Source organism: Squalius cephalus, assembly GCF_949319135.1.
Source record: "Squalius cephalus genome assembly, chromosome: 11".
Lineage (NCBI taxonomy): Eukaryota > Metazoa > Chordata > Actinopteri > Cypriniformes > Leuciscidae > Squalius > Squalius cephalus.
In genome coordinates, this window is record NC_137132.1 from 36878890 (window position 1) to 36900137 (window position 21248).

General features: G+C 40.9%; 1 protein-coding gene across 1 annotated transcript; it reads left to right on the plus strand.

Moving 5' to 3' along the window:
• Positions 1 to 3417: 3417 nt before the first annotated feature.
• On the plus strand, positions 3418 to 21142 carry med17 (mediator complex subunit 17). The gene is made up of 13 exons (XM_079885020.1): positions 3418 to 3738; positions 5471 to 5712; positions 7902 to 8065; positions 10293 to 10512; positions 12397 to 12533; positions 12623 to 12704; positions 13104 to 13256; positions 14322 to 14452; positions 14578 to 14762; positions 15548 to 15685; positions 18707 to 18824; positions 18900 to 19059; positions 20933 to 21142. Exons 2-13 carry the CDS (start codon positions 5478 to 5480, stop codon positions 21139 to 21141), a joined length of 1932 nt encoding a protein of 643 aa, XP_079741146.1. The 5' UTR covers positions 3418 to 3738; positions 5471 to 5477; the 3' UTR covers position 21142.
• The last annotated feature ends 106 nt before the right edge of the window (positions 21143 to 21248 follow it).

Sequence of the window (21248 nt, forward strand, 5' to 3'; positions counted from 1 at the left end):
ACCAGACGGGACCTTCTTTCTCAGATGCACGGCCGTGTTTGGCACCCAGATCCAACTCGTCTTCAGCTCTGGGTTTGGCCCTTGGGTCCAGATCACAGTTAATGGATTGTGAACCGGCAGTAGTGAACACTATCGGCAACGCTAGGGCTCCTTCGACACGACAGCTTTATGCTGCTCGTTGGAGCATATTTTCTTCTTGGTGCGGAGATCAAGGAATTGACCCAGTTCACTGTACTGAGTTTCTTGCAGCATCTATTTGATGACAACAGGGCGGCCTCCACTTTAAAAGTTTATGTTGCTGCCATATCTGCTTATCATGACCCGGTTGCTGGTGCTTCCCTTGGGTCTCATAACCTTGTTTGTAGTTTTCTGAAGGGAGCGAGGCATTTAAAGCCCGTTCGTTCTACTCCTTTTCCTGTGTGGGACTTACCGCTTGTTCTAGAGTCCCTTTGTACACCACCATTTGAGCCGTTAGATGTTGCAAATATTAAGTGGTTGTCCTTAAAAGTGTCTTTTTTGTTGGCCGTTGCTTCCACTAGACGTGTTGGTGAACTTCATGCCTTGTCAGTGAGTGAATTGTATTTACGCTGGTTACCAGAGGATTCTGGGGTCATTGTTCAGCCTAATCCAGCCTTTCTCCCTAAAGTTTTGTTACCACAATTTGTGAATCAGTCTATTCATCTGGCTGCTTTTCAGCCGCCTTTCAATCACTCAGATACAGATGGGGGGAGGTCTCATCTTCTGTGTCCTGTACGAGCTTTAAAGTGTTATGTTAAGTCTACCGCTTCTTTCAGACAGACAGATCAGTTATTTGTTTGTTATGGTGAGGTACGCAAGGGTGCATCTTTGTCCAAACAGAGACTATCACGCTGGGTGAGAGTCTCAACCCTTACCAGTGGGTGTTACTTGTCTCTCCACTAGGGCCGTGTCTTCGTCTTGGGCCACTTTACGGGGAGTTTCCTTGGCGGATGTCTGCGAAGCTGCTACCTGGTCTTCTCCATGTACCTTTGCGCGGTTCTACAAGGTTAACGTGGCTGCTTCCCATGATGTGAGCTCTGCAGTCCTTCTGGAGCAACCCTGATATTTGCAGGTGGGTGGCATTCCTCATGACTGTGTTGATATGCGTCATCCACTAGTGCTTTGCACTGCCTCTGGCGGTCAGTAGGAATGAAACAGAACGCTAGTTACGTATGTAACTGTGGTTCTGTGAATTCCGGATGACCGCCAAAGTCCCTCGTCACTCGGAATGCGCGAGAAAGCATTCTGAGGCTGGGCACAGAGTTGCTGTGGGTTATATCCTCGCGTCTCGGTCTGCCTCATGACGTGACTTTGTTGTTATATTCTTCTCGATTTATCTAGCTGGCGCAGTGATTATCCACTAGTGCTTTGCACTGCCTCTGGCGGTCATACGGAATTCACAGAACCACAGTTACATACGTAACTAGCGTTATATGTACTCACACACTTCTTATACTGTGTTTACTCAGCTCTTACGGTGATTTTCTGAAGTAAAACTGACGCTTCATCTTTTGTGTGATGTACAATAAACTTTATTAAACTCATCAGTATATGTTTGATCATCATTCGGACCTGGTCCGAAACAGCAGACTTGTAGGCTATTAATAATGGATACAAGCAAATGACAAATACGTTATAACCGTAATTAAACTACTAAACTACCTGTTCCATCTCTATACAGCACTCTGACTCTGTAGGCATTATTGTCCGACTCGAAATGAACACCGTTACTGAGAGTTTCTGATATTATCATCATTCCGTAAGATGAAATTGTCCTGAGAGACTGAGCGCGAGCTCATGAAGCTCCGCCCCCTGTGCCGTGCAGCAGCAGCTCATTTGCATTTAAAGGGCACACACTAAAACAGCGCGTTTTTCTGAGCCCCTAAAAATGACAATTTAAACATGCTGTAAAAAAATTATCTGTTGGGTATTTTGAGCTAAAACTTCACATACACACTCTGGGGACATCAGAGACTTATTTTACATCTTGTGAAAAGGGGCATAATACGGGACCTAAGTGTCTGCACGCAATACACTTTAACAACCCACGAGGGCGCGACCCCGTGTCGCGCATTTGAATCAGAGTACGAAGCAATAATAAATAAATAAAAACAATTATAGGTACATATAAATATAAAAAAGAGAGTACAAAGCAGTCACGTTTTTTTTTTTTTTTTTATAATTTTTATTGAAATAAATTATTTAAAAACTTTGATTCCAGCATAAACAAAGCAGTCACGTGTGTGTGTGCGTGTGAGAAACCAATAGGTGTGTTCGACATCGGCTGCGGCTGGATGCACCCGAGAGTAGCCGCGTGCAGGCGGGGAGGAGCTGCAAACGGAGACGTGAAGTCGGACACTTTCTGGTTCCCGTAGTGACCGCTCACGTGGTGTTTGCATACTTTACCACAGCTGAAGTGAAATAAATGCAATATTTGCCAAATAATGTTTCAGAGACATTTTCATTCAATACTTTATGTACTGCTTCATACAGCGTCTGTTTGAACAAGAATAAAGTTCAACATAAGCTACTATCAATGAAGTGGAGTCTACGTTTTTTAATCAGTTTTAATTTGATAAAGGGCAATTCCACGCAAAAATGTCACATCCATAACGCCAACTAAATACCATGGCATTGTGTTGGTGTTATGGATGTGACAGTTTTGCGTGGAATTGCCCTCAACATGACACAATATAACATCGCAACGACATGAAAAGAGTGTTTACTGTTATAAAAAAACTGATTTGAGAGCTTTAGAGGAACTAAAGGTGTTCGAATAAACACGAAACACACGTGATCGTTGTCATGCGGTGAATCCGGCCAATCGTGGAACAGCTGTGTCGTCATCAGCCAATCGTGGAACAGCTGTGTCGTCATCAGCCAATCGTGGAACAGCTGTGTCGTCATCAGCCCTCGTGCAGCCGCTCTTGAGAAGCTGCGCTGGCTGAGTTCTCGGCTACTCTCGAATCGCTCGCGCGGTACTTTGATGGCACATGTCACAGTCACGTGGTGTCGGTGCTGTATCAAGTCGGCCAAATTTTCTAACCGGCATGCACTGCTTCAAGTCAGCCGCCGATCGGTCTGCATGAAGTCGAACAAGCCTATAGACCAGGGTTCACCAATCACGGTCCTGGAGGGCCGCTGTCCTGCAGAGTTTAGCTCCAACCCCAATTAAACACACCTGAACCAGCTAATCAAGGTCTCATTAGGCATACTAGAAACTTTCAAACAGGTGTGTTGGAGCTGGTTGGAGCTAAACTCTGGAGGACCGAGATTGGTGAACCCTGCTATAGACAGTAGTGTGAAACGAAGCTTCGGATGTCATTGGTCACGTGATTTTGATAGAATGAATCAAGCATTGATACAAATTGTTAAAAAAAAAATTGACACAGCTTTTTTGGAGCTTTGGTGTCAAGCTGAAATGCAACAAAAGAGTAAATGCAACAAAAACAACAACACATTTAAGTTAATAACACAGTGGAATCAAGCCACAACACAGAAAGAGGGACTGAGATCGCTAACCCGATTTACTCTCCGGAGGAGAAGGTGGCGGTAATGCGCAAACAAGCTGGATGACAACCGCCGGAGAACAAGAAGAAGAAGAAGAAGAAGCAGAAGAAGAAGAACGCCAGTGTCGCATAGCTCGAGAACTACAACACAAACAAACAAACAAACTAAGAAAGAAGACGGAGAAACAGATCACGTTTTCTCTTCATATATGTAAGTGTGTGAGTGTGTGTGAGAGAGAGAGAGAGAGTGTGAGTGAGTGAGTGAGTGTGTGTGTGTGTGTGTGTGTCAGAGTCGGTTGGTTTGCTACATAATGTCAGTTTCAAATTCTTGTCTGGCGCCCTACATAGACAGCAGTTTCTCTGTTTGTTTGTCGTACTGCAAAATGTTAATTATTTACATTTACAATAATTGCTTAATAAGAAGAATCATACAAAATGCATGTTTTTATTTTTATTTTACTTAGTAACTTACTGTCCTGAATAAGCTATTTTACATGAAAGATATTTACATGTAATCCACAAGACAAAAAGCGGAATTTTTAGAAATTCCCCCATTCAAAAGGTTGTGTATCCTTGAGTCTGAATCTGTCGTTCCCTGGATGACCCGCGGCCGCTGTTGTGTGTTGTGTTTTGTGTTGTGTGTGTGTGTGTGTGTGTGTGTGTGTGTGTGTGTGTGTGTGTGATGGCTGTTCTTCAGTCCTGAGCTGTTAATGCCCAATGTTCTGCAGGAAAAGGTCCTCCAGGTCCCGAAAATCCTTCATTTTTCCAGCATCTTCTGCATATGTGAACCCTAGTCTGCAGCGGTGACTGTGATTGTGAGATGAGGACGATTGAGGGACTTTTAACAGTTTATTGTCTTGTGGACTATATTTAAACGCATTTTATGTAAAAAGTCTTATTCAGGACAGTACTAAATAAAACACATAACATGCATTCTTTTTATAATACCTCTTATTTAGTTAAAATAATTAACTTTTAGCAGATCCTGAAAGGTGGATGTGAACTTTTGACCATGACTGTTGATTAAAATAAATTATTAATTATAATAAATAGCATATTGTTTAAATAATACAACATTACTATATAATAAATTAATACATTCAATTAAAATGATTTTTTTTTTATAAATTGAGAAAACAAAATAAATAACTTTGATTTAAATAAATAAATAAAGAAAAGCAGTGTAAAAATAAATAACAATCAGATTAAAATGAGTAACTAAAGATTTCAGATTTTATTTAATCAAATAAATAATACATTAATATATTTGATTAAAATAAAATACATCTGACAATACAGTAAAAAAAAAAGCCCAATGGTATAATGTAACAAGCTATTTACTCATTTATAATATACATTTTTACAGCTTTGATTGGGTCATTCATTATTATACATCATTTTTATTTATATCGCACACAAGGATGATCATATTTGTGATCTGTGGCGTCTGAAAGATTGAGAAGCCCTGCGCTAGATCACACCACTGGAGTAGACTCAGATCTGTGTGTGTGTGTGTGTGTGTCAGATCGGGCATGATGTCGGGGGCTCCAGCACACAGTGTGATCACGTCACTGGAGTAGTCTCAGATCTGTGTGTGTGTGTGTGTGTGTGTGTGTGTGTGTGTGTGTGTGTGTGTGTCAGATCGGGCATGATGTCGGGGGCTCCAGCACACAGTGTGATCACATCACTGGAGTAGACTCAGATCTGTGTGTGTGTGTGTGTGTGTGTCAGATCGGGCATGATGTCGGGGGCTCCAGCACACAGTGTGATCACATCACTGGAGTAGACTCAGATCTGTGTGTGTGTGTGTGTGTGTGTGTGTGTCAGATCGGGCATGATGTCGGGGGCTCCAGCACACAGTGTGATCACGTCACTGGAGTAGACTCAGATCTGTGTGTGTGTGTGTGTGTGTGTGTGTGTGTGTGTGTGTGTGTGTGTCTCAGATCGGGCATGATGTCGGGGGCTCCAGCGGTGCGCGTGAGCATCGAGTCGTCCTGCGAGCGGCAGGTTCAGGAGGTCTCTCTGGACGGCCTGGAGACCTACGCCCCCCCGCTCTCCATGTCCCAGAACCTGGCCAAGCTGGCGCAGCGGATCGACTTCGGCCAGAGCTCGGACGAGGACGAGGACGGGCCCGAGCGGGACAGCCGCGAGCAGTGGAGCAAGCCAGAGGCCGAGGAGGACGAGGGTGAGTGTGTGTGTGTGTGTTGGGGAGCGTGTGGTGCTCGCGATTACATGCAGAGCGCCACAGATGTTGATTGGGTGTGTGTACAAATTTGATCATACAGTACTCAACATTTGAAGTGGATCAAAACCTTTCATCAAAGTTACACATGAATTTTGAACAATACCCGTTCTTGTCTTTGGACAACTCTGATGAACCTTTATATTTGTTCAATATTATAAAACAAATGCCCTTTAAGCTGACTACAGTCATTACACACAGTCTTGTGCAATAAAGTAAGGCAGAAAATAATTGATCAGTTACAAACAATAGGACAAATGCATTAGAAAAAATATAAAAATTAAATAAACTTTTAAGTTTTTGTTTAAACTGAGAAGGGTCACAGCACTTGTAGTGGAGCGGCTAAGTGCTTATGTTTGGCAGAATCGTTCAGTTTATGATACAAGCGTGAAAATTGGCATGAGCAGTCTCCATGGGTCACTTGACAAGAAAATTGTCCGAGCCACTTGAAATTTCAAGATGGCGGCCATATTTCAAGATGGCCACCACCTTAGTGGAGCAATTAGGTTCATGGCAATTTTCATGCTTGTATCACCAACTAAATGATTTCTTAAGCCTAATTGCTCTACTAAGGTGTCGGCCATCTTGAAAAATGGCCGCCATCTTGAAATTTCAAGTAGCTGTGGGTGGCTTATTGTCAAGTAACCCACATAGACTGCTCATGCCAATTTTCATGCTTGTATCACCAAATAAACCACTATATCACTTAACTGCTCCACTAAGGTGTCGGCCATCTTGAAAAATAAAAATCTTGAAATTTCAAGTGGCTCGGACAGTTTTCTTGTCAAGTGACCCATGGAGACTGCTCATGCCAATTTTCATGCTTGTATCATAAACTGAACGATTATATCACTTAGCCGCTCCACTATTGCATATTGTCGTCCTGCTGTTAGTTTCACTGCTTTGGACAAAAGCGTCTGCTAAATGAATAAAGTGTTTCACGTACAGTAGCACAGGTTTATTTAACTGCCCTACTACCGTAATTGAATGTAAAAATGAAACACTGTTTAGTCTTCACTATATGCATTAAATATACATTTATTACACTCCTAGTGTGGACACACTGCCGTTCAGAGTTTTGGATCTGTGAGATTTTTAATGTTTTTAAAAGAAGTCTCTTGTGCTCTCCAAGATTTCAATCAATCGTTTATTTGATTGAAAAAAAAAAAACAGTAATATTGTGAAATATTAATCCAATGTAAATCATCTGTTTTCTATGTGAATATCTAGTAAAGTGTAATGTATTCCTGTGATCAAAGCTGAATTTTCAGCATCATTACTCCAGTCTTCAGTGTCACATGATCCTTCAGAAATCACTCTAATATGAGGATTTGATGATCAAGAAACATTTATGATTATTATCAGTGTTGAAAACAGTTTTTTACATTTTTATTTCAGGATTCTTTCAGCATTTATCTGACATAGAAAGCTTTTGCAACATTAAACACTACCGTTCAAAAGTTTGGGGTCAGTAAGAATTTTAATTTTATTTTTTGGGGGAAAGAAATCAATACTTTTATTCATCAAAGATGAAGTAAATTGATCAAAAGTGACAGTAAAGACATTTATAATGTTACAAAAGATCTTTTGAACTTTCGAATCATTAAAGAAACCTGGAAAAAAAATGTACACAGTAATAATAATAATTCTGAATGTTTCTTGAGCATCAAATCCTCATATTAGAGTGATTTCTGAAGGATCATGTGACACTGAAGACTGGAGTAATGATGCTGAACATGCAGCTTTGATCACAGGAATAAATTACATTTTAAAATATATTAAAATAGAAAACAGTTATTTAAATTGTCATAATATTTCACAATAGTATTACTGTTTGTTTTTTTATTTTTAATCAAATAAATGCAGCCTTGGAGACACAATCAAGAGACTTCTTGACTGACACTCTCTCTCTCTCTCTCTCTCCCTCTCTCTCTCTCTCCTCTCCCTCTCCCTCCCTCTCTCTCTCTCTCTCTCTCCCTCCCCCTCTCCCTCTCCCTCTCCCTCTCCCTCTCCCTCTCCCTCTCCTCTCTCTCTCTCTCTCTCTCTCTCTCTCTCTCTCTCTCTCTCTCTCTCTCTCTCTCTCTCTCTCTCTCTCTCTCTCTCCCTCTCTCTCTCTCTCTCTCTCCCTCCAGGTATGGTGAAGTTCCAGCCGTCGCTGTGGCCGTGGGACTCGGTGCGTAATAACCTGCGCAGCGCTCTGACGGAGATGTGTGTGCTGCACGACGTGCTGAGTGTGCTCAAGGACAAGAAGTACATGGCGCTCGACCCCGTGTCCCAGGATCCCTCAGTGGGAAAGGTCAGTTTATTCTGTGGTTCAAGGGGGCGTATTACAGAAACTTTCATTCTTAAGTCTTAAGTTAAGATCTGACTAGTAAATTTAGGATTTTTCACAAATTCGTAATACAGAAGCAAATCTTAAGTTGATTTATGATTCTTATCTTGTCTTACAAAATCTCATCTTATCTGGAGTTAGGAGATCGTAAACCCCTCCATCGAGTTCGGTAATCAACTCTCAGGTCTGTTACCAAGCAGCCAACGACACGCAAACAGCGTGTTAAACAGAGATTAAAATGGAAAAACAAAATTAGTGGTGCTTTTCATTAAGTGAAGTTTTGATCATCTTGGTAGAAATCCTCAGTAATTATTTGTCATGGAAGTGCAGCACGTCTAGACTGGGTAAACCCGGCCCGATCTGCGGGGACCAATCACTAACGGGCTTATCCACCTGCCGCGCTACTGGAGGGTTTAATCCAGTCCAATTCCTTTTAGCCTCTCGGCGATGCTCAATGGCTTCTTTAGTTTAGCAAACAGATCGCTGGAGTGGGTGTTTATACCACTCACTTTCACGTTTGTTTTGCACAACCTGCAAGCTACACGTTTGTTGACACGTTTCCTGCCTGGAGTTTTCACTGCGATCCCGTACGATCCCGGATCCCGTTGATCAGGCCTCTTGTGCAGTAGAAGATACAGAGCAGACTCCCCAGACTAATGCTCAATCTTAAAAGGTGATAGCCAGACTACAGCACAGCATTTGGGTCTTTCCACCATCAAACATCGCTGCTCTTCATCTGTATCATTAATAAATGTGATGCCATTCTCAGACAGGGCTTTTATTATGTGATTTTTACACATTTTGGCTTTCAAATAATTTTGAAGTTAGGACACCATTGGGGTTGTCCTAAAGTTGGATGCTTCTGTAACACTCTTTTCCTATCTGTAGTTAAGATAAGATTATGCATTTAAGAAATGTCATATAATGTCCTAAATGAGGTCCTAACTGAAATTGCCATGGTTACTAAACAGATAAGACAGTTTTTTGGATTTTTTGTGGCGAACGCGTTTTTCAGGTTCGAAACCGCGAGGCGCACAGCACTGCCCTTTTGGCCCCGATCACACAGAACGAGCAGTGCGCTGCGTTTATGTTGCTAGGCAACCACTGAAACAGCTGTCCTGTCAGTCAAGTAAACGTCATATTAGACTTTTATTCACTTTATTTTCCTTTCTGTTAACATTGTGGTAGTTGCGGTTCGTGAAGTCGTTAAGCTCCTGGTAACCCGCGAGAGCACCACAAGTTTATCCTCCATCATTCTCCGGACGTTGAAGCAACTGTAGCTTTCGTCACTACAGCGGAAGGCCAGTGGAAAGTGGACATTGGGAAAATCGGGATGACGTTGCCGCTTTCTCCGCTCGGAGTTGCTTTTTTTGTCAACTGCAAAAACGCCATAGGAAACCAATTTAAAAAGCTCGCCTCTCAGTGCAATAATGTTATTGGTAGACTGCACGTCTGGCCATATCTATACAAAACACCATCACAAGTGATATATACAACTATATTATTTTAATTTGACTAGGAATTAGGCTCAAAATAATTAAAAGTAACAGTATGCTGTTGGGAGAGGGTTTTTATATTACCACAGTGTTCAGTGGATTAGATCATTTACTAGATTAACGATCAATCAACAAATTAAACTCACTCATGCTGTCATAAATCACTAAAACGTCATTCGAATTTGACAAATAATCAATTTTCTTGTCCCTAATAGTCAACATAATGCAGGCGAAACTGTAAAATGAACTGCAGCAGGGCTAAACTTGCATTACAACACTCGAACTATAAACGTATGAATTAACTGTCGACAGTTTCTTTTACATGTGGAAAACAATAAGTAATCTACTTGTGGTTCCAGTCAAATCATATAAAGCCGTGAAATCGCCCTCGAACTCTTCTGTCTGCACTCGAGACGGTGTGAGCTCCACTGAAAGGCTTCTTTCCTATTGGTTGTCGCTCACGAAAATCGCTTCTCATTTGCATAAAGTTGAAATTTCTGAACTTTTGTCGTGTGTCTCGCGTCGCCTGATGCCCACATTCTGTCACCGGAAGTCGCCAGCGCTGCATTGAACTGAGTGGGGTCGTGTTTCTCGCGTGTCGCTGGCGGTGTGATCGGGGCCTGAGGATGCTTCTGTCACACCCGTATCCTCTCTGTAGGGTTGAACAGTAGTGACGCTTCTGTCCTCGTGTCCAGACCCCGCAGGTGTTCCAGCTGCTCAGCAAGAAGAAGTCTCTGGCCACGGCCGCGCAGCTGCTGCTGAGAGGAGCGGAGAAGCTCACCAAGTCTGTGGTGGAGAACCAGGAGCAGCGCCGGCAGCGCGACTTCAACTCCGAGCTGCTGCGCCTGCGCTCCCAGTGGAAACTGCGCAAAGTCGGAGACAAGATCCTGGGGGATCTCAGTTACCGCAGTGCTGGTAATGCAGTGATGTATCAGTTAGTGCTGCACGGATGAGCAAAAAACCATATCATGGGATTTTTCAAAATTATACCGGTTTCAGGGTATACAATGGTATTTTTTTTGTTTTGTTTTTAAACATTTTAACATTTTCTACAGATTGAGAGAGTAAATACTGCAGTAGATTGACTTAGATTGCCCCATTTTACTGTCATGAGTCGATATTGTAGAGGAATCCCACACTAGTATTAAAGGGATGGTTCGGAGTAAACTCCTTTGCACCGTGACCTCGAGCCAAACACCCCCCAGAAGCCTTTTCCCTTGGTCGAACATTATTAAAGTTAGAGCTTGTTTAGAGATATCAGCCGGATGGTTTAGTGCAGCGCTAATGGATCCAAGGCTGTATCTGGTAAATTACCGCACTAATAATGTCCAGAATGGTACCAAACTTCTACAGTCGTACAAATAGGTTCTGTACTCATAAAACAAGGCATTGGAAAGTTTGTAAGTACATCAGGAGTTTATTTAAATAACACTTGCCTGACTGCTCATGCTACCGCTAACCCGGACGTCGAGGTCACTTCCGTGATTTGGGAAAAGCACGTAAAAGTCCTGGCAGAAAGCGGTGCATAAGGATGTAGTGTAACGACGCCCAGTTCCAGGAATGCACTAATATTTTGTTGGTAGTATCAGTTTATAATAATTATTAGTTGACTAAATTGTCAACACTTCGGAAAAAATAATAAAAAATGGGCGTCGTTACACATCATCCTTATGCATCGCTTTCTGCCATTTCTTTCATCACGGTATTTTTCAAAATGATACCGGTTTCACTGTATACAATGTTTGTTTATTTATTTTTATTTTTATTTTTTTCAAGCATGACTGGGTGTTAACCACATTTTCTTCTGATTGAGAGAGGAAATACTGCAGTAGATTGACTTAGATTGCCCCATTTTTACTGTCATGAGAGTTCAACGTTGTAGAGAAATCCCACAGGTTTGCGAGGCTGTTTACAAAGAGGTGCCAGCAGGAGGCGCTGTAGGAGCTTTTCCACGGCAACGGCTGTACACACAGCAGTGCAGCGCTCATAAACGCTGCTTTATCAGGAAAGATAAAGAAAGATTCAAATGAAATTACATATCGAAACTTTTCTAAAGACAGTCAGTTCCCTTCAAAGATACATTCATATAAAAACAACCGGGCCGCGTTTTGACTCGTCTTATCATTCAAAATATGAGTATATATTAACTTAAATGTATGGATTACAGCCTATCATGTTCAGTTTATTCAAATAAATTAATATAATCTGCAGTATTTGTCATAAAAGTGATGATGTTTTCATATGGTTATAAACAGCATTTCCTCATAAATGTGAAGATTATGAACATATGAGTGCTGAAGTGTTTAAAGTGTTAGTTCACCCAAAAATGAAAATTATCCCATAATTTACTCACCCTCAATCTATCCTAGTTGCATATCACTTTCTGCTTTCAGACAAACACAATCAGAGGTATATTAGAAATATCCTGGCTCTTCCAAGCTGTATAATGGCAGCGAGTAGCGCCTGATGTCCTGGGCCGGATCTCGACTCGCGTACGGCACTGATTATAGTTTATAAAGTTTTAAATATGAATATTTTTCGTACACAAACACATGGCTTCGCTTCAGAAGGCCTTTATTTAACCCTCTGGAGTCGTATGGATTACTTTTATGATGGATGGGTGCACTTTATTAACCATTAAGTCCCATTATAAAGCTTGGAAGAGCCAAGACATTTTTAAATATACCTCTGATTGTATTCGTCTAAAGAAGGAACTCATATACTCCTAGGATGGCTTCAGGGTGAGTGAATTCATTTTTGGGTGAACTATCCCTTAAATATGTGGCGTTGGCGTTTCAGGCTCTCTGTTCCCGCATCACGGCACGTTCGAGGTCATCAAGAACACAGACCTTGACCTGGATAAGAAAATCCCAGATGATTATTGCCCGCTCAACGTGCAGATCCCCAGCGAACTCGAGGGGTCCGCGTACATTAAGGTAAAATTCAAGAATAGCAGTGATGTAACTCGCCTGACATCAGATGTTGTTTTCCCCGAGATAAAGTGTGTGTGTGTGTCTTTGCGCAGGTGTCCATTCAGAAACAGTCTCCTGATATCGGAGACCTCGGCACCGTCAATCTCTTCAGAAGACAAGCTAAAGCTAAGCCTGGTAAACTCAGCTGCGGTCAAACTGTACTCGCATGTGGCGTAGATATTGGGAATAATTATAACTGAATATATTATATGGGTAATTCTCTTTAAATAGTCATTAAAAGTTTAGTTTGCCTGAAAATGAAAATACTTTCATTGTTCTGTAGGGATTTCTGTGAGAGATTTAGTTTTGGTCACAACTGACTTCCATTTTATGCACAATTAAATTAGTAAAGATGGCAAAATGTTTATTTTTGGGTGAACTGTCCCTGTAGGTTTAGCATCTCTGATTTAAATGCATATTCCTAAAATTCTGCTTGAACTATTTGTTCCCCTTGTTAATCGTGGAGGTTTTGAATGGCAGAGCAAATGCATGTTTAGTGTTCTTCTGTGATCTGATCATGTCGTCCTCTCTCAGGCTCTCAGATGTGGCATTTAAAGCTTGAGGCGGCGCAGAACGTGCTGCTGTGTAAGGAGATCTTTGCCCAGCTCTCACGTGAAGCCGTTCAGATCAAATCACAGATTCCTCACATCGTCGTCAAGAACCAGATCATCTCGCAACCCTTTCCTGGTATTTACCTTTACAGCTAATCATTTAGCAGACACGCTTATATCCAAAGCCGCTTACAAATAAGTAAGAGCAACATAACCAGCAACGCACACACTGTGATTCTGTTCATGTTTTAGGACCTATAGTTATATTTAGGGCTAGATATTGTTCAATAAATTAGCTCGATACCAATATGATACCATGATTTCGATAACGGTTTTTGAACGATACTTTTAATTTTATGAACATATCTAATTAATTGAATTCATAAAAACAACTTAATTTATTAATTTGTATACTATAATAAGGCCCTATGAATTGTTTTTTCATTATTTTAATTTTTTGTGTGTTTTTTTTAAATTGATTTGATAATCAAATGAAGGCACGAAACATTAATTTATCTTTTATTCAAATGAAAATTAAACGAGCCCTTTATTTTTTTTTTGGGCAAACAAGTGCTGCACAACAGAGGTTTAGTGTTAAAATTATAACATGGAAGAAAATTATTATTATTATTATTAGTAGTATTACATTAAGATGTACATTATACTGTACAAGAAGAGTAATACATTTCTATCACTGTTGCTTTGTTAAACCAAACTTATTTTAACGAGTTGCAGTGTAGAACTACTGCTGTCATGTGATTTATAGTTTCTCTGAAATTAAATGTTGTCAAAGTGAGAATGTTAAACCGCAAAAGGCCTATTTAAATATGAATCCTGCATGTTGTGCATGTCTCGGTTTAGTTTACGCACATGGTGTTTGCCTGTGCCATTCATTGCATCGCGCGCATAAACTAGTGTTTTCCTTGATGCCTCGCCACAGCCAATCACCAGCACTTGATTTGGTCACATCATACATGCTGCATGCTTATTGTTTCACTGACATTGACTAGATTAACCCCTCAAGTAGCGAAATTTGGTACCGAACAACAATAATGTTTTTGATACTCAATAAGTTACATTAGCATGTGTTCACACCACCCCTATTCTAGAATTATTATTTTTCCTGATGTGTACGGGCCTTAACTGTGTGTGTGTGTGTGTGTGTGTGTGTGTGTGTGTGTGTGTGTGTGTGTGTGTTCAGGTCTGCAGTTGTCTATCTCTCTCTGTCACTCCACTGGAGAAAAGAAGAACCAGAGAGCTTCACCGGACAAGAGCAAACCAGACGATCACCTGTATGTGTTAGAGCACAACCTCCACCAGCTCATACGAGAGGTACACACACACGCAGCGCAGACTCAGGTCCAGCGTGCACTACACACACACACACACACACACACACACACACACATCAGAGGCAGCCGCTTGCGTCACTGAGTCTGAGGTGTGTGTTGCTGTAGTTCCACAAGCAGACGCTCAGTTCGGTGGTGATGCCTCACCCGGCCAGCGCCCCGTTCAGCCACAAGCGCATGCGGATGGCGGGACCCATGGCCTACGACAAGACCGAGATCAGCTCTCTGCAGCAGAGCGAAGGACTCCTGGAGAAGATCATCAAACAGGCCAAACACATCTTCCTGAGGAGCAGGTGCGCCACACACACACACACACACACCCTTCAGACAGAAAGTGACTGCACCTCACTGTGTTTGTGATTTTCCTCAGTACGGATAATCTAGAAATCATATGTAAATACAGTGTTGCCACTAAAACTGCGATCAGTTAGGCCATGGAAGGCTGCATATAAACTGAGGAATTGGGTCAAGGAAGTTCTACACAGAGAAGTAGGCGTGTTGATGTTGACTATAGACCTCTGGATATTTTCTGGAATTTTGGCTATAATGATAATTAGAATATTTTGATAATTAAAAAAAAGTGTTTTTACAACTGTCGTGGACTGCTCTTTTCATATTCTTCATATTCTGTGGTCAGAATATTAACTTTTTCATTTGCCACCTTAAACTGATTCCCAGAGGCGTTTCTACCTTTTATAATGGACTTTATTTTTTTAACCCGATTAGATGTATGCATCATCTTACATTTTTACATTTAATCAATAAATTCTATTTATTGGACACATTCAATTTATTGGAATAAGGCTCATTTTTGCTCTGCATAGGTGGATTTTCACTTATATCAGACACCCCTAGAGATCAACATACATTTTAGTCTGAAAAACATAACAAAAAGTTACATTTAAAGATGCCGTGCATCCAAAATAGTGTTGGATTTCATTTAAATGTGCATGACTTCACATAAAGTAATTTGTTGTGAGTCAAAAGGTTATTTTTATAACTTTCACTCTGTAAATTGTAATATGTTAATTAAAGGTTTTGACCACTGAAAGTCTCTCTTTGTCCTTGTGTCTTTCAGGACGGCTCGAACCATCGACAGTTTGGCCAGTCGTATAGAAGACCCTCAGATCCAGGCTCACTGGTCCAACATCAACGATGTGTATGAATCCAGCGTCAAAGTGCTCATCACGTCTCAAGGATACGAGCAGATCTGCAAGTACGACTAGATAACGTTGACACAAAAACACATTAACTTCAGTTATAGTAGCTGAGAATGCAGGCCTCATTCATTACAAACAACCATGACAAAGGCTGATTTACACAACTCTTGCACAAACCTCTGCACTGATTTTCAGTAGTTTCCACAGGTTTGAGTTGACCGATTTCACCCCTTTTCCACCAGAATTGGTTCGAACTAGAGCCTGTCGTGAACCGAGCGTTCTGACTAGTGCTGTCAAAGTTAATAACGCGTTAATGCAAAATCATATTAACGGCACAAATTTTTTTAACGCGCAATTAGTATTTTCTGTTTGACCATTGGCCCAACCCCTAGTTGGATAAATGGAGATACACAGTGTTGCCAACTTAGCGACATTACAGACCCCTTTTGCGATTTTTTTCACAGCACAGATATTGTCTTTATCTTATGTGTATTTGTGTTCATCAGACGACGGCTCGATTATCAGGATTTTTTTGCAGATTAACATCTTGGAAGGGAGAGCTGGTTATGTCTTAATGGGTCGCGTTTCAGTCACTATTTCATATTCATTCCGTTGTTTGACAACAGAAACAGTAAAATATACCAATGAAAACAGTTTTATTGAGAATTTAGCTTCATCAAAATGGGCACAGAGAGAGACAAACTAATGTAGCATTTAGCATTTTCAGAAGAGCTGCCCTGTCATGCAAAAATCTAAACATGTTTGTGTTATTAAATTGCTCAGTGCAAAGAAAGAGAAGTAATGGGAATCTGGTATTTCTTTGTTCTTTCTACATGTGTCTAATAGACATGAACAAGTTCTTTGAAAAATATCTATGACCTTTGAAACATGTCTCGTCTTCATGCTCTATGTTGACTATGGTTTCAATAAGAAACATACATAAAGCATCCATATTTATCCATGCCCATGTTGATTAGAGTATTACAAACTTGAAAAGCATTAATTTAAGGTACATATGGAACAAATAAAAATTGTGCGATTAATTGCGATTAATCGCGAGTTAACTCATGACAATCATGCGATTAATCGCGATTACATTTTTTAATTGATTGACAACCCTAGATCTGACATGAGCTCGACGGACATCTGACTATAGTCTAGTAACTGCTGTACTATAGCAACCTCAGTATTAGCTCCTCGTGTTATTCAGAGCAAAACCATGTTCTTGTGCATTTACTCAAAACGTATAAACATTGTGAAATTGGACAAACAGTGAAACTGAAGCGCTTCTCCTCACCCTGGTAAATGAACACACCGGCTCAGCGTTAAAAGGACATTTTGATTGAAATCACAGTGTAGGGCTGCTCGATTATGGCAAAAATCACAATTATTTTTGGTCAATATTAAATTCACAATTATTTAACATGATTATTAGTGGGTGATATGATCAAAGTCTTATTTCATGAGTTATTTTAAGTATCAGTGAAATTTCACAATTATCGATACTTCAGCAAAAATCAATACTGGGTCAACTAATGTTAGAAAAAGTTCCTCAAAATAATTACAGAAGACAAGTAAACAGTCAGCAATACGATAAGAACAAAGAAACTTATTACAAACAAAATGGACTAATACAAAATAATAAAAAAATACAAATGAAATAAGTGTTTTTCAGGAATATGTAACAGTGGTATTCAGATAAGTAATAGCCTACAACATAAAATGTAATAATCAAATGTAAAATAATACTACATAGTCTACTGTACACATTAAATATAGATTAATCCTTATTAAAGCTACTTAGCTAATTAAACTTAAACTAATTAAAGTTATTCAGGCAAGATCAGTGAGTGATTTTCCTTTGTCATTTGTTGTTTATCATTGATGATAGACAGCAGCAGGTTTATTAGGCCGCTGTCGCTTTAAGAGCTAATGCACGGATCCAATATACTGATACACACGCATTTTCACCCACTGTGTTTACTCGAATTCTCTCCAAAAAGGCATTTTGACATTTTTGTGTGTACGTATTTAGGCGCGTATCCAAAGCCCATTTACTTCGCTGCTTTCGGCTTCATCCGGAGCGCACACAGAAATCCACCTGGGCTTAATGTGCTCTTAATAACACGGTTTAAAGCCCCCCTGTAGTCAATAGTTTTATCCCTTAACACTATTTATCCCATAAACCAAAATTACATGTTCCTTGAAAACCCTTAACTCATTTGGTATGCAGGGTTCTATGAATATGCAAATGAGCCCCGCCTCCACTCACTCACTCAGCTCAGAGATCCACTGGTTGACGATCACACGTTGATCTGATTGGTTACAAGGTAGTTTGTGACGTCAGAAACACCAGCGATTTCAAAGTGTGTTTTTGAGTCTGTCTTTGGTTCACTGCAGTTTTAAGGAGGAAATACTCAGCAATGCTGTCGACTTATGAACTTACACATGCTTTGTCTTAAAGCAGATTAAAAACACCACATAGACACATAAACAACATTAAACGCTTGATTTTCACCACAGGGGGACTTTAATATCAAACACGTCACGCAGTTTAGCAACAGTAAACGGGATTTACAACACTCACTTGTTTGGCTGATTTGGATGTGACGTTTGGGCTTTTAAGGAGGGTGTGCTGGACAGAATGTGGCAGAGTAATAGCTTTACCTTGATTATCTACAGCCATTTACAGCAATATCACAGAGTTTACCGGTATTTTGGCACTGATGTGTGAATTGTATCTTACCGGTAAAAAGCCGGAACGCAATTGCTCGTGTGAACGGCACAAAGGTCAATCTGGTACTTTTACGTTCATTTACTGGGTTTAATGTGGGGAAGGCACAGTGCATCTAGTTGGAGGATATTAAACATGTTTGATATTCAAGCAACATGAAAACCATGAACCATGTAAATCACACATGAAATCATTCTTGCAGAAATAGCGTTTTCTGTACAGGTTTAGAAATAATTTACACACAGATTTTTCACAAACTTGCTTCTCTCTACCCTCATGCCTCTGATTAGTTGAGTTAATACTAGGAAGAGCTGTTGAAATGCGATGTGTGTGTGATGTGCAGGTCGATCCAGCTGCAGCTGAACATCGGTGTGGAGCAGATCCGAGTGGTGCACCGGGACGGCCGCGTCATCACGCTCTCACACCAGGAGCAGGAGCTGCAGGACTTCCTGCTGTCACAGGTGCTCGCGCTCGCCTTCGAGTTTGAGCATGCAGAAGCTCTTGGTGCGGCGCTAATCATCTGTGTGTGTGTGCAGATGTCGCAGCATCAGGTTCATGCAGTGCAGCAGCTGGCTAAAGTCATGGGCTGGCACGTGTTGAGCTTCAGTAATCACGTGGGCCTCGGCCCCATCGAGAGCATCGGGAACGCCTCCGCCATCACGGTCGCTTCTCCCAACGGAGAATACGCCATCTCAGGTGCGCAAACACACACATCTACACATATAAACACAGTGTTTACAGTAATACATGATGAACCAAAAGGAGTTTAAAACTGCTGTTGTCAAAGGGACTGATTTAGTACCAAGTCGGTACATTACGATACCAGCATTTCCCTCTAGCATTTTGATCGCTGTTGAACGGATTCTTAAACACCTCTGATTGGCCATTGTGTTCACTCTCAACATATATGTCTGTGATTGGCCATTGTGTTCACTCTCAACATATATGTCTGTGATTGGCCATTGTGTTCACTCTCAACATATATGTCTGTGATTGGCTACAATGATCAACACTTATAAAACGTTGTAAATAGACGTCTGTCAGCGGATCCCTAATATATCTGCTGATAGACTCCTGCTTTTAAACTCTCCTGTGTGTGTCTAAGCGCTCGGTGAAGAGCGTCAAAGATGTCTTTGGCAACACGATTTAAAACTGAACGGCACATCACAGTGTTATGTAAGCTTGTTTCCACCACGGATTAATAATAAAGGTTACTGCTGCTTTTTTTTTTTTAATCCTTTTTTTAAATCCTTTTTTTTTTTTTTATCACTGGTTTATAACTCAAAATTCAAGGCTTTATTTATCGCAACTGTGAGATTAATACCTGGTATTAAGATGTGTTTTGGTCGATCGGATCACAAGTAGACGAGGGAGACACATTCCCGTTTACACCTGGTGTTTTAATCCATCTTTTGTCCACTTTCGGCCACTTCTGTCCTGATTTCTTCGAAGGAAGGGTAAATGTATGGGTTTTCCAGATCTTTCGATCTAATGAATAAATTAAGCGTGTGCAGTTTTCATGTGAACGTGCCCGGAGATGACGGAAAAACACACAGAGCAGCATCAGCTTTAGTTTCTGCTCTAACAGCCGAGTGTGTGTTAGAAATCTGGAGTGGCGAGAGAACATCGGCTTGGTACTTTTTTCAGCTTCAAGCCAAAGTTGGTTCTCGAGCCGACAGTTTAAATCCCGTCTGGCTGGTGCGCTTCCCGTAATGTTTACTCATCATTTCAGTAGGCGGAGAGAAGATGCTCTTTTGTGGCTGTTTGAACATATGAGCGTTTACTCTGCGAAATCAATCCGGTCGAATTTGTTTTCTGCTAGATCAGGAAGTGGTTGAAAGTGGACGAGCTCAAAACGCTTTCGACCCCGTTTACACCTGACGTCAGTAAATCAGCTTGTAAACAATGTCATGTCACATTTACCTCAGAAAAAACATATCCAGCGACCATAAACTCGTCAGTCTGCGAGAGAAATTAACTCTAGAGAGGAGCATTTTGCTAAATATATGCACCATATTACATTCATTATTATTTTTAATTTTCTTCAATATTTAATGCATGTTTGAATAAATCTGGCATGTTTTTATGAGCCACCATTTAAATGTTTATATCTCGTGTAACCTTATTATTATAAAAATAAATAAAAGTGTATTTTAAGTGTTCGTATACAAATCAGTTTATTTTTACCTTCAGTTTTATAGTAGGCTAATGAAGCCTATAGGCTACAACTGACTCCCATAGTTTACAGCATTAGTTAAGAGATTTGTTTTCCTTGAGAAAATTTGCCATGTATTGAACCTGATATCCAAAATAATCAATATTGAATCAAATCGAAATCGAATCGAATTATAAGCTTGTGAATCGAAATTTAGTGTCGTCCACTTGTGATCCGATCGACTAAAACGCATCTCAATATCAGGTGTAAACAGGGCCATAAAAAAGTTGCATTTACCTTGTTTATTACATGGCACAAAACAAGCCTGTATACAGATGCTGTAGGAGGAGTTAAAGTTTGACCCTGGAGTATCCCTCTCACACTCATGTCTCCTGTGTGTCTCTCTGTCTGTAGTGCGCAACGGTCCCGAGAGCGGCTGCAAGGTGCTGGTTCAGTTCCCGCGCAGTCAAGCCAAAGAGCTGCCCAAGAGTGACGTGGTGCAGGACGCCAAGTGGACCCACCTGAGGGGTCCTTACAAGGAGGTGCACTGGGGCCGCATGGAGGGAAGGAACTTCGTCTACAAAATGGAGCTGCTAATGGCCGCACTGACACCGTGTCCCTGAAGCTCATCGCTTGTGGCCTCGTCTCTCTCGGTCTCACACTCCTTTGACATGTTGCTTTCCGCCGATCTGTAAATGACTCCTGAAGTGCTCTTGAGCTTCAAGCGTGG